Source organism: Pan troglodytes, chromosome 1 (genome assembly GCF_028858775.2).
Source record: "Pan troglodytes isolate AG18354 chromosome 1, NHGRI_mPanTro3-v2.0_pri, whole genome shotgun sequence".
Classification (NCBI taxonomy): Eukaryota; Metazoa; Chordata; class Mammalia; order Primates; family Hominidae; genus Pan; species Pan troglodytes.
In genome coordinates this window covers 78,558,832-78,581,111 of record NC_072398.2, presented here as the reverse complement: position 1 = coordinate 78,581,111, position 22,280 = coordinate 78,558,832, and the positions used below count along the sequence as shown (strand labels likewise).

At 36.5% G+C, this 22,280-nt stretch overlaps 1 protein-coding gene and 1 long non-coding RNA gene across 6 annotated transcripts in view; one reads left to right on the top strand and one right to left on the bottom strand.

Annotated features, from left to right (window-relative positions):
- The window catches only part of LOC104004105 (uncharacterized), a 71,420-nt gene extending 70,632 nt beyond the window's left edge, over positions 1-788 (bottom strand). The window contains exon 1 of the long non-coding RNA XR_010151833.1: positions 545-788. This is a non-coding gene — a long non-coding RNA (uncharacterized LOC104004105). The remainder of the gene's footprint in view (positions 1-544) is intronic.
- Positions 145-21,942, top strand: GORAB (golgin, RAB6 interacting). Of its 5 annotated transcripts, none has more exons than XM_063795452.1 (7): positions 165-381; positions 1,558-1,745; positions 4,438-4,549; positions 7,338-7,699; positions 10,623-10,724; positions 12,845-12,985; positions 20,126-21,942. In XM_063795452.1, exons 5-7 carry the CDS (start codon positions 10,669-10,671, stop codon positions 20,571-20,573), a joined length of 645 nt encoding a protein of 214 aa, XP_063651522.1. In that variant the 5' UTR covers positions 165-381; positions 1,558-1,745; positions 4,438-4,549; positions 7,338-7,699; positions 10,623-10,668; the 3' UTR covers positions 20,574-21,942. The 5 variants fall into 5 exon arrangements, with proteins under 5 accessions (XP_001140804.2, XP_063651522.1, XP_016787782.2 ...); XM_016932293.4 differs by having other exon boundaries at positions 218-381; positions 7,338-7,695; XM_001140804.7 differs by lacking the exons at positions 1,558-1,745; positions 4,438-4,549 and having other exon boundaries at positions 145-381; positions 7,338-7,695.
- The last annotated feature ends 338 nt before the right edge of the window (positions 21,943-22,280 follow it).

The window sequence follows — 22,280 nt, the reverse complement described above, 5'->3', positions numbered from 1 at the left end:
CCATCGCCATTTCCCCCCTTAGCTCCTGAAGCGATTAACCAGCAACAGTGAGAAACAATGAGAGAGACAGAGAGAGTAGAAGCAAGCCAGAGGAAACGAATGTCTGCGTGGCAAGGTTTCCTTAGGCAGTTTGTCAGGCACTGCTGAAGGCAGCCTGGAAGGAAGCCGGACCCTGAGGCCGGGGATAGAGGGCCTTGTGTTTGGAGCCCGATGCACTGATTGGCCGCGGCCGGGGAAAAACCCGGATGCGCTGGGCAGCAGTGTTGGCAGTCGCGGCTGCAAGATTTGGGCACTTTTGGGGGTGCCGGTGGCCCGGGCCGATGGCGCAAGGTTGGGCAGGCTTCTCTGAGGAGGAACTGAGGAGACTAAAGCAGACTAAAGGTAACAAGATGGGTTTACAGTGGTTTAATTCTTGGGTCTTAAGGGGAAGAGGCGGATATGCCGCTTTGGCTGGGGAAGGGGGCGTGGAAGCGGCTGCGTTTGTGTTAGCGGAAGGCGCTGTAAGTATGTGGACTGGATTAGGGGGTTTCAGAGGAGGACTTACTGGGAGTCACGACGGGAGGGGCAAGCCAGAGGACTGGGATCTTCTTTTAGAAAAAACGGTCCAGGAATCCACTGTAGGGATTTGACTCTTGTGAAAGGAATGGGACTTGGGAGAGGAAGTGAGCCTACAGCCGGGGTGTCTCCCTTAGGGAAGATTGCTGCAGGAATCAACGGTTGGAAGGTTAGGGTCAGGGTAAGGGAAGGAGGAGGGGCGCACACCGTATTAGAATTGTGATGAATTTATAGAAGCAGATGGTTGGAAAAAAGGAGCACAGGCGTCTGAATAAAGGCGAAAATTCGGTACTTTTCACAATTCATCTGGAGTGTTGCATTCACTTCTGGTTGCCAGATGATTTTTGCAGTACTTCCCAATTTTTGAGAATCAGCAAACCAAAAGGGTCTTTGAGAGGGTAGATGTGAAGACTTTATATGTTTATATACATACAGTCTTACTGACTTTGGAGTAAGCTAACCTTGTGCTTCTCTCTCTGGCTTTATAGAGTAATCATTGAATGGGTTTGTACAATTTTTTTTTTGTTGAAGGAATTAAGTTTGCTGATTGTTGGTGGAAAACTTAGTAATATTAATTGCACTTTGCTTGTGGTTGAAATTTCGCAGTGATCTGTATGGTTATCGTGGTAGTACACACAATTTCTGTAAGAAGTGTACATCACTCTTGGTACCTTAATTCAAATACTTTATTTCGGTAGCAAATGAAGTAAACCTTTTATTAGCGTTTGTGGGGAAATTGGATGTTGCTCTGGTAGCTTGTGCATTTTTAGCATAAATATGAGAATAATCTAGGGCAGACAAGTGGGAAAAGAAGTAAATTAGTAAGATAGGGCCAATGTAGATTATATCGATTGGGGACATTTTGACTGGTCCAGGGGACTTTAAAAACTCTATCATAAAGGTTATGCTACGCTGTGTGGTTAACTGACTCTGTGTTGCTTGATGTACTCAAATTCTTTTGCTCTGTGTTTTCAACATCCATTCACATACTTTGATATACAGGGTACAAGTGCCCTGGCCTCTGGTCTGACTCCAGTAGACTCATGAGGAGACAAACCACAAAGTTATGTGATAGTAGATATTGCAAGAACTTGCTTCAGAGACAAGAGGAACCTCACTCTGCCGGGGATTGGATGGAGCTTGGGAAGATTTCACAAAGGTTGTGTGTTAGCAGAGGCGCATTTTCCAGGGTAAAGACGACTTAATATAAAAATCTAAATTAAACAACATATTCATTATGTAGAAGTATATTTTGAAATATCTTTGCAACCGGGGGTAGATAGAGGATGGTAAGGACCTGAACTTCAAGGCCCACTGTAGTGTGGAAACCAAATCGCTAGTCCGTGACCACCTCGAGGACGGAAAATATCTTAACCTCCTTGTATACCCGTAGCTAAACACAGTGATTGGCATATAGAACTCCAGCTCTTCTTCTAAATCTTTTCTCCTTGGATTCCTTATTTGTAAAATTAGAGGATTTGGCCCTTTAATTTTAAAGCCATTTCTAGCTGTTCTCTATCCTTAAAAATTTATTGAATAATTTAGGAAGATGGAGTTGGTTGCCAGGAAAAATAAGGACAGTAGTACTCTGGAGACCCCTGTATGGGCATTGAGGAACATGGTCAAGAACGTTGTTAATAGTCTTGTTTATAATATTAAGAAGTTGGAAACAACCAAAGTGTCCATTAACAAGGGAATGGATAAATAAATTGTGGTATACTCATCTAGCGGGCTACTGTACAGCTGGTGGGAATATATTAGTATTAACTGTAGCCACATGCATTAAAATGTTTGTTAATACAGTATATGCAATTACACTTGGCTCTTGAACAACAGTTTGAACTGTGATGGTTCACTTATACACAAATGTGCATTTAAAAAATACAGTATTTGGGGAATGCGAAACCTGAGTATATGGAGGGCCAACTTTTGGTGTATGTGGTCTTCACAGCGCCAACTGTGGGACTTGAGTATGCACAGATTTTGGTATACATGGGGATCCCGGAACCAATTATCCTCATATACCAAGGATCAGCTACCGTATATATAATATATACAGTCACGCACTCAATAACAGTATTTCAGTTAGCAGCGGACCACATATATGGTGATGGTCTGGTAATATTATAATACCCTGTTTTTACTATGCTTTTTCTATGTTTAGATACACAAATACCATTGTTACAGTTGCCTACAGTCTTCAGTATAGTGACATACTGTACAGGTTTGGAGCTTAGGAGCAAAAGGCTGTACCATATAGCCTAAGTATATAGTAGGCTGTACCATATAGCCTAAGTATATAGTAGGCTGTACCATCTAGGTTTGTGTAAATATACTCTCTGATGTTTGTACAAGGACAAAATTGCCTTACAACACATTTCTTAGAATGTATCCCTTTGTTAAGTGATGTATGATTGTATAAAGTGGGGAGGCGTGGGAATGTGATCAGGGAGAGGGAATTTCAGAGGTATTGGTATTTACGAAATCAGGTTAAGACAAGTTAAGCTAAAGTAACAAATAGCCCTAATAAGTCAATTGTTTAAAATAAAGATTTGGTTTTCACTCTAGTTTCATGTTTAATGTGGGTTTGGCAGGTGACTGTGTTGCACAGTCACTCCGTTTTTTGATGCTGTCTTGTAGGAGTTTACCATAGTAGGAAGAAAAGAAGATTGAAAATTGAACATTGGCAATTAAATCCTTTCACCAGTAAATGACATGTGACACTCCTACTTTTATTTACCAAAAGCAAGTCATATAACTCGGGAGACAGGAAATAAATTCTCTCTTCTAAAAGGAGGATTATGTCTATCCTTAAAGAGTAGTTACTTCTACTACGGTCATATTTTATTTCTTAAACTTTCTTTTTAATCATATAGGTTGGAAGACTGAGTGTGTGTGTTTATGAGTGTAACACATGCATATATTTGATGTATGGTCTATTTCATAATGAAAAATTGGAAGAAAACAGTACAGCCACATGCTGTCAATTTTTAATTAAATTATTTATTCAGAAGAGTTATTCTTCATACTGATTCTTTGCCAGTTACATTATGAATATCTTCTCCCAGTTTTTAAGTTATCTTTTCACTTTTATCTTTTTGATGAACAAAGTATTTTATTTTTGGAGACTGGCTTTCACTCTGTTGCCCAGGCTGAAGTGCGGTAGCACGATCATAGCTCACTATAACCTTGAACTCCTGGGCTCAAGCGATCCTCCTGCCTCAGCCTCCCAAGTAGCTGGGATTACAGCTGTATGCCATTACACCACGCTAGTTTTCTTTCTTTTTTTCTTCTTCTTTTTTTTTTCTGTAGGGATAGGATCTTGCTATTTTGCCTAGGTTGGTCTCAAACTCCTGGGTTCAAGAAATTCTCCCTCAGCCTCCCAAGTGCTGAGATTACAGGCATGAGCCACCACTCCAGGCCTTAATTTTAATGTATTCAAATATGTCAACCTTTTTTTAATAGCCAACATTTCCACGTCTTAAGAAATTAGTTTCTTACTATACTTAGTATAGTAGTTACAGGTGTGAGCCACTGCACCCAGCCAGTATTCTTGACCTTCTATCTTTTCATATAAAAATTTTAATAATTTTACCAAATTTAATGGAAAACCCATTTGGAATTTTGATTGTAATTGCATTGAATCTTTAGATCAATTTCATCTTCATATTATTAACATTGCCACTAACATGGTATATGTCTCCATTTATTTAGTACTTGTTTAAATTCTCAATAAAATTTTAGAGTTTTCCCTATAGAGGTACTAAACATCTTTTTGTTAGATTTGTTCCTAGATAAGTAATAATTTCTGGTATTGAAATATATTCTCTTTAATTGTATTTTCTAATTGTTTTCTGCTGATATATATATAAAAAATACAAGCCAAAAGAAAAGTCAACAAAAGACATGAATAGATATTTCCTAGAAAAGGAAATATGAAGAGATGCTCATCACCACCAAGGAGCAGAGAATTACAAATCAAGAATACAGTGAGGTACTATTTTACACCCATTTGATTGACAAAAATTAAAACATCTGACAATATTGTATATTGAAGAGAAAGTGCATCCACAGGATCTTATACATTACTAGAGGGAGCACACTTTGGAAAGCATTTTCACATTTCTTCTAAAGTTATATTTTGTGACTCAGTAGTTCTTAGATAATATCCAAAGCAAATTCTTGTACATGTAAAATAAGAGACACAGTATTGAAATTTGCAAAAGCAAAAACCTGTAACCAACCTAAATGTCTATCAGTGGAAGAAGATCAGTAGACTCTGGTTTATTCACACAATGAAATGTTATACAACAAAATGAATGACTGCTGCAACATAGACAATATGAATGACTATTGACAGTGTAATATTAAGTAAAACAGACGTACAGCACAAAACCCTTCTTGTAAAGTTAAACAACTAAGTAAATACTTTTTAGAAATATTTGTAGATGCAATATGACTATTAGAGAAGGAAGAGAATAATCAACATATGATTCAAATGATAGTTTTCTGAGGTGGAGGGAGCAGGGCTTAAATAAAGGATATGGAGTATATATCACAAACTGGTAGCCCATTAGCTTAATTTAACCCAAAAATGTATGTGGCTTTTCAGCTTTGCCTCCTTTCTTTCCCCTTCTTTCTTTTTTCCCTCCTTTCTTCCTGCCTGCCTTCCTTTCTTTCCCTTCTTCCCTCCCTCCCTCTTTCATTCCTTTCTTTCTTCTTTGTCTCTCTTTCTTTTATCCAATCTTTACATTTCTTTTAGTTAATAATGGTGATAATCATTGTGTTATTTGCTAAGCCAGCTATACCTGTTGCCTTTGTTTGGGGGTAGGTCCGTGTACTAGGTGAGCCATTGCATTGTGAGCAGAAGTGTTATGTCACTACTGGGTCAGCAGTTGATTGCTGTAGCAAGACCTTCCTGACCTCTCTCTTCTCCCTGTGTTGTGGTGGCCAGCAACACTGAATACTGACTGTACAGTCAGCCTAGAGCCTTGAGAGACTAATCAGCAGAACCTCTCTGTTAGCCTTTAGTTGGCACATGGCATTAATGAAAAATAAACCTTTGTGGTTTAAAACCACTAAGATTTGCCCCTACAGCGTAATCTAGATTTTCCTGATTGATACAGTTCCCTACATTTAAAAATCAAGATATTTTACATAAAAATCTAAATTGTAATCATAAAAATCTAAATATCTGGCTATGGTGACCTACATTTTTTAATGATAGCAGTTGACTAAAGGTGACTCGGAATTTGCCCCCTTTACACTAGACTTACGCTTTTCAGTTCACCACAGTCTCCTTGATATTTGCAGCCCCTAATACAGAGTGTGGGAAGCAGTATGTTCTGTGTTTAAGTGGCCTGATTTGCTTATTGTTTATTGTTTAAAATTAGCATTTTCAGTCTTATAGGTAGGTTCTGTAAAAATGCAAAATAAAATAGAAGTTACTACCTGAATTTCAGAGGGACTATTAATAATTCAGCTAATGAGTTCAACAGGGAGATAAGCAGGCTAAGTGACATTTTTTGATGGTGTGAATAAAGATCAGAGCCAAGAATGTGTTCCTGTTGCAAGATACAGGATACTTTGTGTTTCTGGCTAAAGTCAACAATAACATTTGCTTTTGATAGTACTTCAGTCTTTTAAAAAATATTTTCTGTACATATCTCATTTAATTCTTACACCAACTTCATGCATTAAGTAGAGCAGGTTAATTTTCAACCAGCTTGATAGATGAGGAAACTAAGGTATTGAATAAATAATTGACTTACCTGAGGTCACTGAGCTGGGCAGAAGCAAAGCTGGAATTGTGACTCTAGAGCTTTTAACTATACTTTGGGAAATTCAAATAATAAGCTTGTTTTGCGTCAAAAGTCAATATGCCAAATTTGAAAGTCCCATTTGAGTTGTTCGTTTACAAGAACTCATAACTTCACTTCCCAGGCATTTAAGAGAGAATGCTATTTATAGATCTTATTAAATATAGTATGAATGTGAGTCAGATTCTCCAATTGTCTGCCCTAAGATGTTAACACTGGCGTGGACAGTCCAAAAAGTATAATAGAAGTGTTATTATTTATAACTTTAAAGATATTTCCCCCCAGTTGTTTTATCTTCTATTGCTTTACTGAGGCTACTATTAAAATCAGTTTGAATGCATTGATTAGAGCCTGACTAGGCTTCGGGGAGTACAACCTTGGATTGTTCTGTAGGATGAAAGACAACAATTTAAGGTTAACTAGCATTCCTAGAAATAAGAGACTTCACTCAATTACATGCCTGTTATAGCATCTGAATATGTATCACATATGTACCAAATTGCCCTAAAAGCTGTTAAAATTTAAGAGAGGGTAATCCCATTTGAAAATGCAACCACCATTTTGTTTCAGGAGAGCAGACAGAACCATAAATCAAATTTAAAACCAGATAATTCAGTCATCTCCCTGATTTGGTCAAAATTAGTTGCTTTATTTTGACAACTATGAAATCAAGTTGAAAAAGAAACTTCACTTTGTGACCTAAGGCCTAACTCACTGATGGACTTTCTCTGAAGATAAATTAAGAGATGGGGCAGTTTCTGTTAAATATTAACATTATGATCTGAAAACTATTGAAACTCTACAGGAAGATGGCTGTTTTTCCCCTAGACTTTCAAGATAGAGAATGGGGTAGGAGAACCACTAGAATTATCAAAGTTTAATGTTAATTTTTTATTTTCTTAGAGGAATTATAATTATTTGCTGCCCACACAAAGCAATTTTCCTCTATTTTCTTTTACATAGATCCATTTGAACCACAGCGACGTCTCCCCACGAAGAAAAGTCGACAACAACTTCAGCGAGAAAAAGCCCTTGTAGAGCAAAGCCAAAAACTTGGGCTTCAAGATGGATCAACCTCATTACTTCCAGAGCAGCTGCTTTCAGCACCAAAACAGAGAGTTAACGTTCAAAAACCACCTTTTTCTTCCCCTACTCTTCCGAGTCATTTCACTCTCACCTCCCCTGTTGGTGATGGACAACCACAGGGCATTGAAAGTCAGCCAAAGGAACTGGGACTTGAGAATTCCCATGATGGTCACAACAATGTTGAGATTCTACCTCCAAAGCCAGATTGCAAATTGGAGAAAAAGAAAGTGGAATTGTTAGTAAGTCTATATGAAAAGTCCATGAGACTTTTCATTTAACCCGTTTTTTCCCAATGGGCTTTAAGGAAATATAATTTGTTTATTTTAACATTTTCTCTCCTTTATATTCATTCAATCATAGGAATGTGATGTATAAACTATGGAAAAATAGCTACCGCCTAAATATAAGCTGGACACAGGCATTCTGTATGTTTTATGTTCTTTAGTCTTCATAACAGCCTTACAATGCCTGTTTATTATTTAAACTTTATACATGAGGTATTTGGGACTCAGAAAAGATGATACCTTCCTAAAGCTAATACACTGCTAGTAAATAGTAGAGTTGAGATTTACATATAAGTCTGTCTGGATCCAAAGTTTATGCCTTTTACACTGAGCAGAAGCAGTTCTTTTTTTCTTTTCTTTTTTTTTTTGAGATGGAGTCTCACTCTGTTGCCCAGGCTGGAGTGCAATGGCGCAATCACAGCTCAGAAGCAGTTCTTATATGCATAGTGCCTCTGCCCAAATTGACCCCTTTTTTCAACTTCCAGACTATTTCCATTGGCTCAGAAATTGGAACTTGTGGAGAGACGTGAAGGGATGGTCAAAGGAGAGAGTATAGGAAATTTAGGGGACTAATGATATAACTCAGTTCATCATTAGATTTCTTTTTATTTATTCTTTACTGTCTTTGTATTAGAAACAACCTTCATAATTTAGCTACACTGTTCTTGTGGAAGATGCCATTTTTTGATTTGCAAATCTTAGAATTTTTTATTTGATAGCTTGTGTTTTAATATATACTCTTATTTCTTTGTTTGCTCCTGATTTATCTCTCACAGAGAAGGAATGACATTTTTCTCTGTTTTCTCTTTTCTGAGTTCTTTTCAAAGTATCTTTTTTTTTTTTTCTAATCTCTGACATCTTTTTAATCTCTGCTGATCCAGATTCTATCCTGTGAATTTAAAATGTTTCCTGTCCACTAGGGGTTTACAACTAAGAAATCATTTTGACAAGAGTTATAAAACCACATGAATTATGAAACCTATATTGAACAAGTGCATACGTTAAAGTGTCTCTAAGTGTAGTTTACTAACAAAGGCCTGAGACAAATAGGAGGTAAGTTTACATTGAGCTGGACAATTTGGATTGGATGTTATAGGGAAACTTATTCTTTTTTTGGATACTTGGAAGAATTTTCATAAAAGACCTGTAACCTCAAACCATTCACGTAAAGGAGAAATTTTGAGGTTTTAAGGAGGAGAAAGGAAAGCTGTGTCCTAGAGAATGTTCAGAGATGATACCTCATTTCTCTGGGAGAGGTGGCAAAGGATAAGCCAGAGAACAGTAGAGAATTAAAGAAATGAGGAAGGAGGACAGGCGCGGTGGCCCACACTTATAATCCCAGCACTTTGGGAGGCTGAGGCAGGCACATCACTTGAGGCCAAGAGTTGAAACCAGCTTGGCCAACATGGGGAAACCCTGTCTCTACCAAAAATACAAAAAAATTAGCTGGGCATGGTGGTGCATGCCTGTAGTCCCAGCTACTTGGGAGACTGAGGCACAAGAATTGCTTGAACCTGGGAGGTGGACGTTGCAGTGAGCCAAGATCATGCCACTGCATTCCAGCCTGGGCAACAGAGCAAGATTCTGTCCCAAAAAAAAAAAAAAAAAAAAAAGCAGAACTGAGGAAGGATCAGAAGCAGAAGCAGGGGATGAATAAGTAGAGAATTAAAGAAATGAGAAAGGCTCGGAAGCAGGGGATGCCTTCCTTCCTAGCAAGTTCACTAATGCAGCAAGTTACCATGAAGCTCTCTGAGGGCTAAAGGCCGCAATCAAAATAAAGGTTAGAGAAATCCCAGGTGTCAATATTGTAGATCATATGCAAGAGAGTGCAGGGTGAGCTGTGGAACTAAGGCGCCTGGTGAGGAGATGCCTGCAATAGTAAAAGTGAGAAATGACCAGTCCCAGCACTAAGGTGGAAGGTGTAGAAATGGAGAGAGAAGGACAATTTTGGAAGTGGCTACTAGATTTGGGAATAGAGGTATGTGATATAATGGCTGTAAGAAGTGACAGTAATAGGAATAAATAGCTTTGCCAATACCTTGTTTAATTTGAGTTGACATCAAGCTCATGACTTTATGGGAAATTTTAATGTATTTATTTTAGAATTGGACAGATTGTAGGACAATACATGTTTTCACATCTTTGAATTTTTTTCTTTAGCCCAGCATTCCAGTCTTAGCTCTTAGTGTTTTACTTTGTTTAAAAATGTCCAAGTTGGGCTGGGCACAGTGGCTCACACCTGTAATCCCAGCACTTAGGGAGGCAGAGGCGGGAGGATAGCTTGAGCCTAGGAGTTCGAGACCTGACTGGGTAATATAGCGACACCCTGTTCTCCACAAAAAGGAAAAAAGAAAGACAAAAAAAAAGTCTTAAGAGTTGGGAAAAAGTGAGCAAATTGAAAGAAAATATTAATATATGAAATAAACATTGGTTATTGTCTGAAACATGTTAAGGTGGTGGAGACTTTATAGAAAACTCTAAAAGGTATAAATAATATGACATCAGCTACAGACCAATTTTTATTAATCTCCATTCTGCATATAATACATAATTAACTTACACAAATTTCTTTGTACTCCTAAACACATGCCACAGTATTCTGGCTTCCAGTTTGTGGATTCCTAGATTATATATATAATGGATTTCAGAGGTCCAATTTATGTAAGCCTCTTTACTTTAGATCGTAGTCTTTGTTCCCATTAGAGCAAAATAATGAACTGCAGATGGGTTTCTTTTAAGAGGACTTTTGAAAGAACATATACATAAATCTTCTTGATTAAATTTTATACTTAGAGGTCTGAGACTGGTAAGGTGTTGGATAGGGTAGCAGTTTCTTTTTCTTTCATAAACTCATTTTTATGCTTTTTTTGCCCCCTAGGCAAGAAAAATCTCGTTGGGAAGTCCTCCAACAAGAACAACGGCTAATGGAAGAGAAAAATAAACGTAAAAAAGCTCTTTTGGCTAAAGCTATTGCAGAAAGGTGAGGCACCTGAACCAGGAGAGGCTGTTTGTAACCTGTAACCAGTTGTGTCATGTGTTATATTTGTTTTCCCATGTCTCTTTTAATAAACTGATATTTTTTCTTCAACCATTACTTTTAAGACTAACTAAACAAATTATGCTTTATAAGTGATACTGAAATACTAGTTATAATTTATTAAAGAGAACTTTTTAAGCATAGAGCATATTAAATTTGTAAATATAGTTGCAGTTAAAACTTAAAGACCTTCATTAGTGCTCCCAGTTTTAACCATCTACACATTCATAAGGGAAGCAGTAAATAGCTATCAGTATATGTAAATTAGCAAGAAATGCAAGTTTTAATTTTTATGTGGGGAGGCCTTAATCATTTGATGTGTAGAGAGGAATAAGGTTTTCTACATAAGTGACATACTCCCATGAATCTTAATTGTATTTCCTGTGGGCATTTTTCTTAAATAATTTGCCCCGCCTTCACAAGTAGAAGATACATGATATAGTTTAACTTTTTATTGATGACTCAGGGTCATTATTATGAGCACTGTATGAGATTCAATTTTTCTTTCACCTTCCAGTGTCTATCAGCAGCCCCTTCACATTTACTGCATTGTACCAGCCCCACACAACAACATTCCCATTGGAATCATTCTTCCCATCCCCCACCACTCTTGCTGATTTTGTAGTTTCTGTCTAATCTCCTGTGGCCTTAGGAAACTAAACTTAGTCAATAAATCAGTGGTTGTGAATAGTGAAAACTAAATGCAAGGAAGTATATTTTCTTTTTAGACTTCCAGAAAAGTCTGTCAAACTGTTACTGCTTGAAGCTGGAGTATGTGTAGGGGCAGGAGAAGAGGGAAGAAGGTGATGGGTATAAGAGTAGTTCAGAATTTTGTCTGCCAGAGGAGTGAGTGTAGTTGAGAAATGGTGATTTTTCTTTTTCTACTACTGGTACACCTTGATCTTTCTTGAAGCATGGGAAATAATGCAACTCACTGAGTTACTATGTTTCAAAGGAAAAAACCAGCAGATAAAAGAGTAGTGCCCTCTTTTTTTTTTTTTTGGTAAGTGATTATTTAAAAATAATTAAAGCATTTTAGTAGTCTTCAATTTCTAAGAGATGGGAAGGCTGTTTTCTGTGGTTTTACAAAAAGATGTACAGGCTCAGCAGTTCTTCTTATAAGTGCTTTTGATTTTAGACAGCACCAGTATAAACAGAAGTGTAAGGAAATACAACATGTTTGAACTATTAATAAATGGACAATGAAGTACTTGACGTAAAAGAATCATACTGTTAAGTGAAGTTTTGTAGGCAGAAAGGAAGGGTAAATGCCTAAGAGTAGAAATCAAGAGAATGTGCTATGTAACATGGTGGATTTATGTGGGGATTTTTCTTCTTCCTTCACAATGTGTGTGAAAATTTGAAATGAGTGAAATCATGATTAAAGGGTTGCTTTTTTACTTGCTTGTTCCCTTTCTTAAGTATATATTGTACTTGGGAGAGGGGATTGAGAAATGATGAGGTTGGATGTGCTTTTAAATAAGGAAAATGAGTGTTTTGATGTTCAGCTCCATAAAGAATTTTGGTAACTAGCAGTTTTCCTAGAGAACAAGAATCAAAGCAATAAAAGTTTGGGGAAATGGGTCCCAAGAAAGTTAAAACTAAGTGGATGTTCTCAGATATATAAAGAGGTGTGGTTTAGTATAGACATCTATCTGTTCTTAATGTCAGGTAAGTATCAGACAAATGAAAATGGGCTTAGCAAGAAGAAGAATTAAAGACTAGAAATTTGGAAAGCTCTGTTGAATGTTTCAATGTAAAGGGAATACAGATATATTCCTTTAGTGTTTGTTCTCTTTACAGAATGAATAGCAATCTAAAATGAACTATTTGCTGAGTTTTTTTAGACTTATTTGTTACTTTATGAAACATGCAAATATAAAATTTCAAAAACTCAAATGTTAACCAGCTTTTACTTTATTTCAATTTTTCTGATTTTTTTCTAACTTTTAAAATATAAATTATAAATGTATATGCAGTATCTTGCTTTTTCACTTACATTGTATATGGACACATGGTTTTAAAATGTTCTTATTTTCCCACTCACATACCTGATTTTCTAGATCCAAAAGAACTCAGGCAGAGACCATGAAACTAAAGCGGATCCAGAAGGAGTTGCAGGCTTTAGATGACATGGTATCAGCTGACATTGGAATTCTCAGGAACCGGATTGATCAGGCCAGCTTAGACTATTCATACGCTCGGTGAGTTGGGGAAATTGAATCTGAACAAGGAGTATGATTTAATTAATGTTTATTGCCAGGTGTTCCAGGGGCTTTTATGTATATCATCATTGAAGCCTCAAAACAACCCCATTCAGTGCTGTATTTATTCCTCTTTTGTGCTAATTCAAGTGTCTCCTCTTCAGTGAAGTCTTCCTTAACTCTGCCCTACTAGTTAACCTTGTTCGTGTGCCATTAGAGCAGTTCTTGCATTATTTATTTACGTTTTAGTCTTTGCTGTGGAACCCTCAGCTATTTAATGTTTGGAAGTGTTTTTGCTCATCTTTCAGCATCTAGCAAAGTAAATATCTGAGTGGTTTGCCCAAAACTGTTACTCTGACACCAAGTCTGTGTTCTTTCCATTAAAATTTTTGATATCTGATATGGTCCTATAGGATTGAAGTCTAGTCCTCACTTTAGCTTTCATCAGAGTAAGAGGATCTAGTTTAGTTTTTAAAAGCTTATGAATATTTTAAGCATATCCTCTGTCTTGGAAATTTGAAATATTTTCTCTTTTTTTTCTTTTCAATTATACTCTGTATGAAATGGTTTAATATATGTTTCCTTGGTTTCAACCATTGGCATTTTTTAAAAGAGAAAAAATACCATGGAGTATTTTTAAAATGAACTAACACATGTAATGAATTACATGGACTTTGCAGACAGATAAAAGGGCAAAAAAATATGTCCAATTTCAGGGTTTTCAGCCCTTTCAACATTGCTTTAATCATCCTGGTTTGTCTTTTTTCACAAGGGAATGCTGTGTTAATGACTCAGTTTTCTATCTTTCTCTGTTACACTAGAAATCAATCAGAATGCCTCATTAGGCCAGGGTAAACCACAACATCAGAATGTTTATATAACAATTTATTAAAGCGGAAATGCTTGATGGTGGTTTTTAATAAACTGTTGAGTGTTTAAGAAAGAGTCTTGTGGTTGTCCTTGTGACTTTTGTAATTGTTGTTGGACCATATGCTATTAGACTTAGAGTTGTCTTTATTAATTAACTACTTAAAAGAATGCCGTCAGTAGCTGATAACCAGAGGTTCCGGATTTCCATTAATAAGGTCATTAAGGGAGGTAACAGAGATTTTATTTAAGATTAAACTAAGCCTTGTTTTGTAGCACATTTTATTCTCTGTAACATAAGTTTGCCAGAGGAACATTTTTATGCCTTTGTAGCCTTTTATATGAATAATTCATATTATAAGGTAGAAGTACTAGGTACCTCAGTTGAAATTTGAGGCCGGGCACGGTGGCTCACGCCTGTAATCTCAGCATTTTGGGAGGCCAAGGCAGGTGGATCACGAGGTCAGGAGTTCAAGACCATCCTGGCTGACACGGTGAAACTTCATCTCTACTAAAAATACAAAAAATTAGCTGGGCGTGGTGGTGGGCGCCTATAGTCCCAGCTACTCAGGAGGCTGAAGCAGGAGAATGGCGTGAACCCGGGAGGTGGATCTTGCAGTGAGCTAAGATTGCGCCACTGCAGTCCAGCCTGGGCAACAGAGCGAGACTCCATCTCAAAAAAAAAAAAAGAAAGAAAAGTAATTTGATTTTAATTTTGTCCTAGTGGAAACTGGAGGAAGATGCCTTTTCATATTCAGTATTATATAAGAAATGTCATAGTTTTAGCCTTCTAAGAACCACAACAAAGAAGGTGGGATTACTAAAGGAGAAAACATCCTATAGTCTATAAGTATCCTAAATGAAATTTTAGTAAATTTTTAAATCTTTAGTAAGTTACAGATGACAGTTTCTCATGGTACTAATATTGATGTAGTTGAATGTAAGTAGATGTTGTGTGCCACTATTTTTGTTTTTATTTTTAGGTTTTTGAGACGGAGTATCACTCTTATTGCCCAGGCTGGAGTGCAGTGGTGCGATTTTGGCTCACTCCAACCTCCGCCTCCCAGATTCAAGCGATCCTCCTGCCTCAGCCTCCTGAGTAGCCCAACTATAGGTGCCCGCCACCACACCTGGCTAATTTTTTGTATTTTTAATAGAGACGGGGTTTCACCATGTTGGCCAGGTTGGTCTCCAACTCTTGACCTCAGGTGATCCGCCTGCCTCGGCCTCCCAAAGTTCTGGGATTACAGGTGTGAGCCACCACGCCTGGCCATGTGCTGCTATTTTCAAAAGCCGAAGCTCTTGCATTGAGTCAAAGGGAAACAAAGACTTTGGTGACTAGAACCGTAGTGTGTCTTGTTCATGTGTAAGATTAAGGTATTATTTTCTAAACTTGCATTTGTGGTTATTGAGAAATTACAGATTGGTAAAATAATATTATGGTCCAGATTTGAAGTGAAAGATAATCCCTAGGACAGTCAGTTTTTATGGGAGATTTCCTTGTTTTTTCTTTTTTTAATAAAAATGATATCTTAGTTCTATAGTATTTGGTACAGTGCTATGTCCACAAAAGGTTCTTGGATAGTGAATAGGCCAGAACTTGCTTTAAAATTGGCTTCTGTAGAGCAGTGTTTGGGTAGACACCTCTGAGAAGACTAGCACTTTGAGCCAATTTGAGAGAGTTGCTGCTGCTGCTGCTGCTGCTGCTGCTACTGCTGCTACTGCTACTGTTCACCACTGGGATTACAATGTTGCCATATGCTGTGCAGACCAGTTTATAAAATCCAGAGTGGCTGCATGTAGAACATTTTTTTAAATCACTATTGACCATCTAGGTTTCATAGACACCCTCATACATGCAAACATACACCCACAGACGAATATTTTTAAATCACTTTATGAGTAATTTTTAAAAGTAAGATTAAAAGGGATTGTGTAAAACAACTTTAAAATTTTAATAAGAATGTAAGCATGGTAACCGTCTTTGTATCAAGTAATGTTTGACTCACAAACATAAAAAGCTGAGAGAGTATAGTTACATCCTTGTAGCAACACAGGATAGTCTAGATACTTGTAAAATATTGGGTGTATGTTCTCCCTGCTGAAATGATTAACTCTATGATAAAATCATTTTTCCTTTCTATGCTTAGAAATATATTTTTTACTGACTGATTCTTAAGTTTGAGAAAATTCACCTAGGATATGTTTTGCTGAAGACTCATCTGAGATTTCACATATGATCGATTTTATCATCTAGACTCTAGAATGTGTCTCTGCATTTGTATTAGTTTCCTAAGACTACCATAACAAGTAATCCAAACTGGGTGACTTAAAACAACAGAAATTACTTCTCTTTCATTTCTGGAGGCCACATATCCAAAATCAAGGTGTCAGATTTGTGATTTCTTCAGAGACTCTAGGTATCCATTTCTTGCCTCTTCCAGCTTCTGGTGGCTGTGGGCATCCCTTGGCTTGTGGCCACGCCATGCCATTCTGTGCCTCCATAGTTATGTTGCTTTTTCTTCTCTCTCTAAACTTCCTCTGCCTTTCTCTTAAAAAGATGCATGTGATTACACTTAGGGTCCAGCTGGATAATCTGGAATAAACTCCTCTCAAAACCTTTATCTTAATCACATCTTTTTCCATATAAGGTAATTTTCACTCATTTGTCATAGAAAGTAATATTCACAGGTCCCAGGAATTAGGAAGTGAATATCTTTGGGAGGCCATTTTTTAGCCTACCACACCATTCATCTTTTGATTTCTTTAACAGTGGCAAAATGTCTTCCTCTGTCAGTCGTCTCTATTTGCAAATACTGGATAGGCAGAAAATGAAAACTAAAAACAGGTTACAAAAATGGTGTTTTCAGTCTTCTTTTATACTTTCTGGAGGTGACATGATACTTTGTACAGCACAGTAAAGAAGCTCAACAATGATAAGTTATTGCATCATCCTTTCAGATCGTTTTCTTATTTTAATTTCTTTTTATTACAAAAGGGAATAATTGATAAGTAATGATGAAATAATTCCTAGGATGATGAAATGGCAAAATGTTTCAAGATACAGGAAATATGAAAATACTGCAATAATCCTATAATATATCTTAGATTTATGAAAGGGTTCTTTGGACCTCTCTGGTAATTGCAAAATATAATTTATTTTATTCTGTTTTTTTAAATAAGTAAATTTTCTCATTATTTGAAAGACTTAAGAAAAGATAAAAATTGTGAAATGCTAATTTATACAAATAGTGAGAACTGCTCAGAAAAGGAACTGAAAAACTAAAAATGGACCCGTGGAACCCAGTGGTATACTGAGGGTTAATGGTTGAGTTTTTAAACATTTCAGGGGATACCAAAACAAAGAGACAATTTCTAGAATCCTTTAAAAATAACATTCATTAATTCATTCCATCCCCCTTTAAAATAACAAAACAGTTCTATAATTACATTTCCAGTTCACTCTGTCTTACTGTGTTATGTATAATGCTCTTATTATTTTGTTCCAGAATGTCATCATACACTAATTTGGTATTACCCACCTGACCATAGGCTGGTAGTGCAGTTTGTGAAACTAATCAATATTTTAAACATTAAATCACTCTGTAGGAGAATATATATTCGTATTTCTGGCCAGAAGGACTTTAAATAAATAAACAAAATACAAAATCTTCAGTGATTTATCCAGGGTGATAGATCAATGGAAACCAAGGGACCTGTTTGCAAATGTTAATTTCAATTCAGTATTCATGAATCCAGACTGTAAATCTCTACTGATTGACTTTGACTGGCTGAAGGAGACCACAGACTTGCAGAAAAGGGAGGTTTGAGGCAGGGTCAGGGCAGGGTATTCATACACCTATAGAGAATGTCAGAACTCTTGTCTTGTTGCAAGAACATTACATGAACAGGATATGTTATAAAGTATGGAGATAAGGGAACTAGGTATCCAGTAGAGTTCCTTTAGAACAATTCTTTTAACATAGAGGGTTATTGAAAGATAATGGGTGCTCTCATTTTTACATTTACTATATTTACAGTTAAAAAAGGAAATAGGATAAATTAACATTATGTAAATGAGTTTTCAAGTATAAATACCAGGTCCCTAAATTTTCCGTAATCTTAATTTTAGATTCATGCTTACTAATATATTAACAGTACTTTTTGATTCTGGTGTTCTAAATGAGAAGTTCTGTTTCTTGAGCACCTACCAGGCACAAAACTGGAAGCTTGCCCCATTTATACTGTTTAATCCTCAAAACTCCTATGAGGTATTATTATCATCATTGTTTTACAGGTAGACCAAGACTCAGCTTAAGTAACTGCTCAGAGTCACTCTGCTGGAATTTTCAGTTATTGCATGCCTCTTCCCCAACCCCTTCCAGAGGAACCTGGCTGTGTTTTGGACTCAGGATGCTGACCTGGGGCATACCTAATTAGAATAGTGATGGGCTACCGACTCCAGTACATTTAATCCATAGGCTAAATAGTGGTTCACGGCATGGCCTGACACTAAGAGTTCTGTTTAAACTGAGATGAGCCGGGCAAACCTATGTTCTCCTCTGAGAGTGTGGAATTGGATCACTGAGAGATTGGGTGGAGTGAATTTGATACAGAGTGCAGGTGGTGGCCATATTGGCCTGTGAGTATGATAGGAAAGCTGAAATGAGAGAAAATGTGTCGCTTCTAAGCATTGAAAAGAATAGCCTTTGATTCTGATGACATGACTATGAAATTGCCTCGTGTATCCTACAATAAAACCCAATTTTTACCTGAGCTAGTTTGACTGGATATCTGTTCTTTGTATCCACAAGAAGCCTTGACCGAAACGGGTACACATGGTAAATGTCAGGAAGGTTTTGAACCCTGGGTTTTCTAAAATGAAAGCCATTTATTATTTTCACTGTATTTTCTTCCAAGACAGAGAATCCTAAATTAGGAGATATACCTGTTTCTTTTTTGCTATAACTCTTGTACTAGAAGCTACTTATTACACTAAGTTGATGGTAGGCACTCATAACAGGTAAAGCAGCATGGCCTTCACAACTGCTAATGGTAATGAAATTAAAGAACTAGTTGGAAATCAATCTTTTTTCTTGCAAGAGAGGAAGGACCCTCTTGTTGCAAAAAGAAAACAAATTTTATAGAAAAGGCAAAAGACAATAAATTAAGACACGATAACTCTTCTTTTTGTACTGACCTAATGCAGAGGAAAAAAAGTGAGATTGCAAGGTGACTTCTCTAGTAGAATTGCCCTATTTCACATAAGACTTCACATAAGATTACCTGTCAACAGAGTTTATACATGTGTAACTATGTAAAATTTCCTAGTAAGAGTGTAAGAGGAGTAGTGGAGAGAGTGAGAACAACTTAACCCAAGGATTCTCAACTGGGAGCATTTTTGTCCAATAAGGGACATTTGGCAATGCCTGGGGACATTTTTGGTTGTCATAAATTTTGGGAATTACTGGCAACTAATGGGTAGAAGCCAGTGATGCTGTTTAGCATCTTGCAGTGCAGGACAGCTTCTCACAACAAATAATTATATGGCCCAAATTGTCAGTAGCACCAAGGTTGAGAAATCCTGCATATAGCTATCCTGAGGTTTTCTACTTGATGTTTACTTCTTGCCCTCACCCAGTATCATTTTGCTGGGTGTGCTCTGTTCCATTTATATTCATCTCCCGACCACTGTCCGTATCTTTCTCCATCAGAATTTTTCTTTTTTTCTAATTTATTAATCAAGAGAACAATTTTCCACTTTCTCCATCTCTTGTCTGTCTTCTCATAAATTTAACCAGCTGTGTGCTGAAGCTAGCTTACCCTGGTTCATGTGGATTTTGTGTATCTCTTCCCAGTTCTGCATTCAGTAATATCACGTTGGTGGCTTGAAATTGGACAGGGTGGTAGTAATTATCCCATGGAAATGTAAACGCTACAAATCAGGGCTCCCCATCCTCCCACCCCAGAACTAGCATACCACTGAATTAACCTTTTAGCCTGCCTTCACTCAAAAACAGCTTTGTAAAGAAAACATTCATGCAGAATAACATGTTTTCATTAGGTGAATTCAAGTAAGGATACTGTGAAAGTTTCAGCAGCCATAGCCTAGTCTGGCCAACATGTAGACAAGTGTTTGTAAAGTAGTAATATCCGTATCTTCATTATATATTTTTTCCCAATTTTGGAGTTGAGTTATTGTTTCTAGATCCTCTTTTGAATATCTTCTTCAATGGAAAACTGATGGACCTATCTTTATACACATCCTTACAGGAAGCGGTTTGACAGGGCTGAAGCAGAGTACATTGCAGCAAAGCTAGATATACAGCGCAAGACTGAGATAAAAGAGCAACTCACTGAACACCTTTGTACGATCATACAGCAAAATGAGCTCCGAAAGGCCAAGAAGTTGGAGGAGTTGATGCAACAACTAGATGTAGAAGCCGATGAAGAGATTTTGGAGCTTGAGGTGGAGGTCGAGAGATTGCTACACGAACAAGAAGTAGAATCAAGGAGACCAGTGGTTCGTTTAGAGAGGCCATTTCAGCCTGCGGAGGAGAGTGTGACATTAGAATTTGCTAAAGAGAACAAAAAGTGTCAAGAACAAGCTGTTTCCCCAAAGGTAGATGAACAGTGTGGAAATTCCAGTAGCATCCCCTTTCTTAGTCCAAACTGCCCAAATCAAGAAGGTAATGACATTTCAGCTGCTTTGGCCACATGAAGTTCTGGTATTCTTTTGAGCTAATATGGTATTGAGTAAAGTATACTTTTTGCAGTAGATCATGCCCTGACCTCCAATAAAAACCTCTTTAAAACAATGCTGATTTTTGAATTCATGATTAGTTTTAGTAAATTAATATGTTTGGCCATTCTAAAATCCAAAATTATGATAACTCTATTTCTAGGGGTATGTTTCACCTTGATTTTGGCCCAGTTCTTTCAGTCTTCCGCTTACCCTTTTTACTGAAAGTAAGTGACTTAAAAGGATGGAAGAAAAACTACATGGTTGGAGTGTTTTTAGATCAGATAAATATAGAAAAGTAAAATGGAAAATGATACTCAATACCTAGTTAAACTCATTTCACTTCTCCTGGGAGACGTATTAAGACTGGAAGTCCTATTTTATTTAATCAGTATCAGTAAAAAGACAAAAATTACAGTGTGAACAAGAGAAAAACAGGAATAGAAGAAAAAAGTTGCGGGTTGAATTATCTATCTGGATATTACTAGAGTTGTAAAACACAACTTGGAAACTGGAATTTATGTGAAGAACCAGACAACTTAAACCAGCATCACTTTTGTCTTCAATTTGCCTTCCAATGATTTTAGTTTACAACCTGCGTTTTGTTATTTGAAACACACACACACATATATAAACACGTAATTTTACTATTTTATTGTCTTTCCTTTAATTGATGAATTGATTAAATTTAGACAATTAAAACATTTCTAAAGTGAGGCTGAAAATAATATAGAAAATCTCATTGCTACTTGTGATTCTCAAAAAAATTATGTATTTTCTTTCTAAAGTTATCTATAAATATGTGTTTGATATGTTGGACATGAATTACCCTGTCATGAAGCATTTAAATTGTTAAAATGCTGATTTTCTTATTAGTTTGTTAATTGCCTGTTACTAGTACTTGACCAATACATTGTGCTATATGTAAATGTGTAAATAAATATTGTAATTTTCTCACAAAGTCTGTGAATATCACATTATGATTTATTTATCAGAAATTCCAAAAAGCAAAAATATTACCTTTGAGGACTTTTTTTTTTTTAAAAAAAGAATTATTATCAGAGAACATAAGCACAAGTATAAGATTGTATCCATAAAAGTTTCTGAAAAACTTAGGGACATCCTGTTTTTAAATGGGTTTGTTTGAGGGTATTATCTTCTGGTAATATAGATGAGCTTTATATTTTTATATTATGTAATTTGAGTTGAAAGTATAACATTTTACTACTGACTTCTCTAAACAGAAGCATTTCTAGATAGTTGTGCTTTTATTTATGAAATACATAAAAGCCAACAGTTTCATTGTCTAACACACTTCTTTTTCTAAGGAATAAACAAGTCTGATGTACTTATAGTGTCTTTCATTTACCTTAAAAAAATTTCAAACAGTTTAGTATGTATTAAGCATTGTGTGACAATAATGCATCTTGGATCTCCTTGTGGTACATACAGTTATTTACTTTTATTAAGCCTCTGTTAAGGAAAATTCATTATCAGTGAGGTTTTATAATATTGGTTAAATGCAGGCATGTGCAATCTTAATTCTCAGTCTAAACCCTTCAAAGATATATGAAGAAATGAGAACCATGAAAAAAATATAAGTTAGATGAGACCTCAGAGATAATCTAATTTAATCTTTTATTTTTTTGAGATGGAGTCTCACTCTGCCGCCCAGGTTGGAGTGCA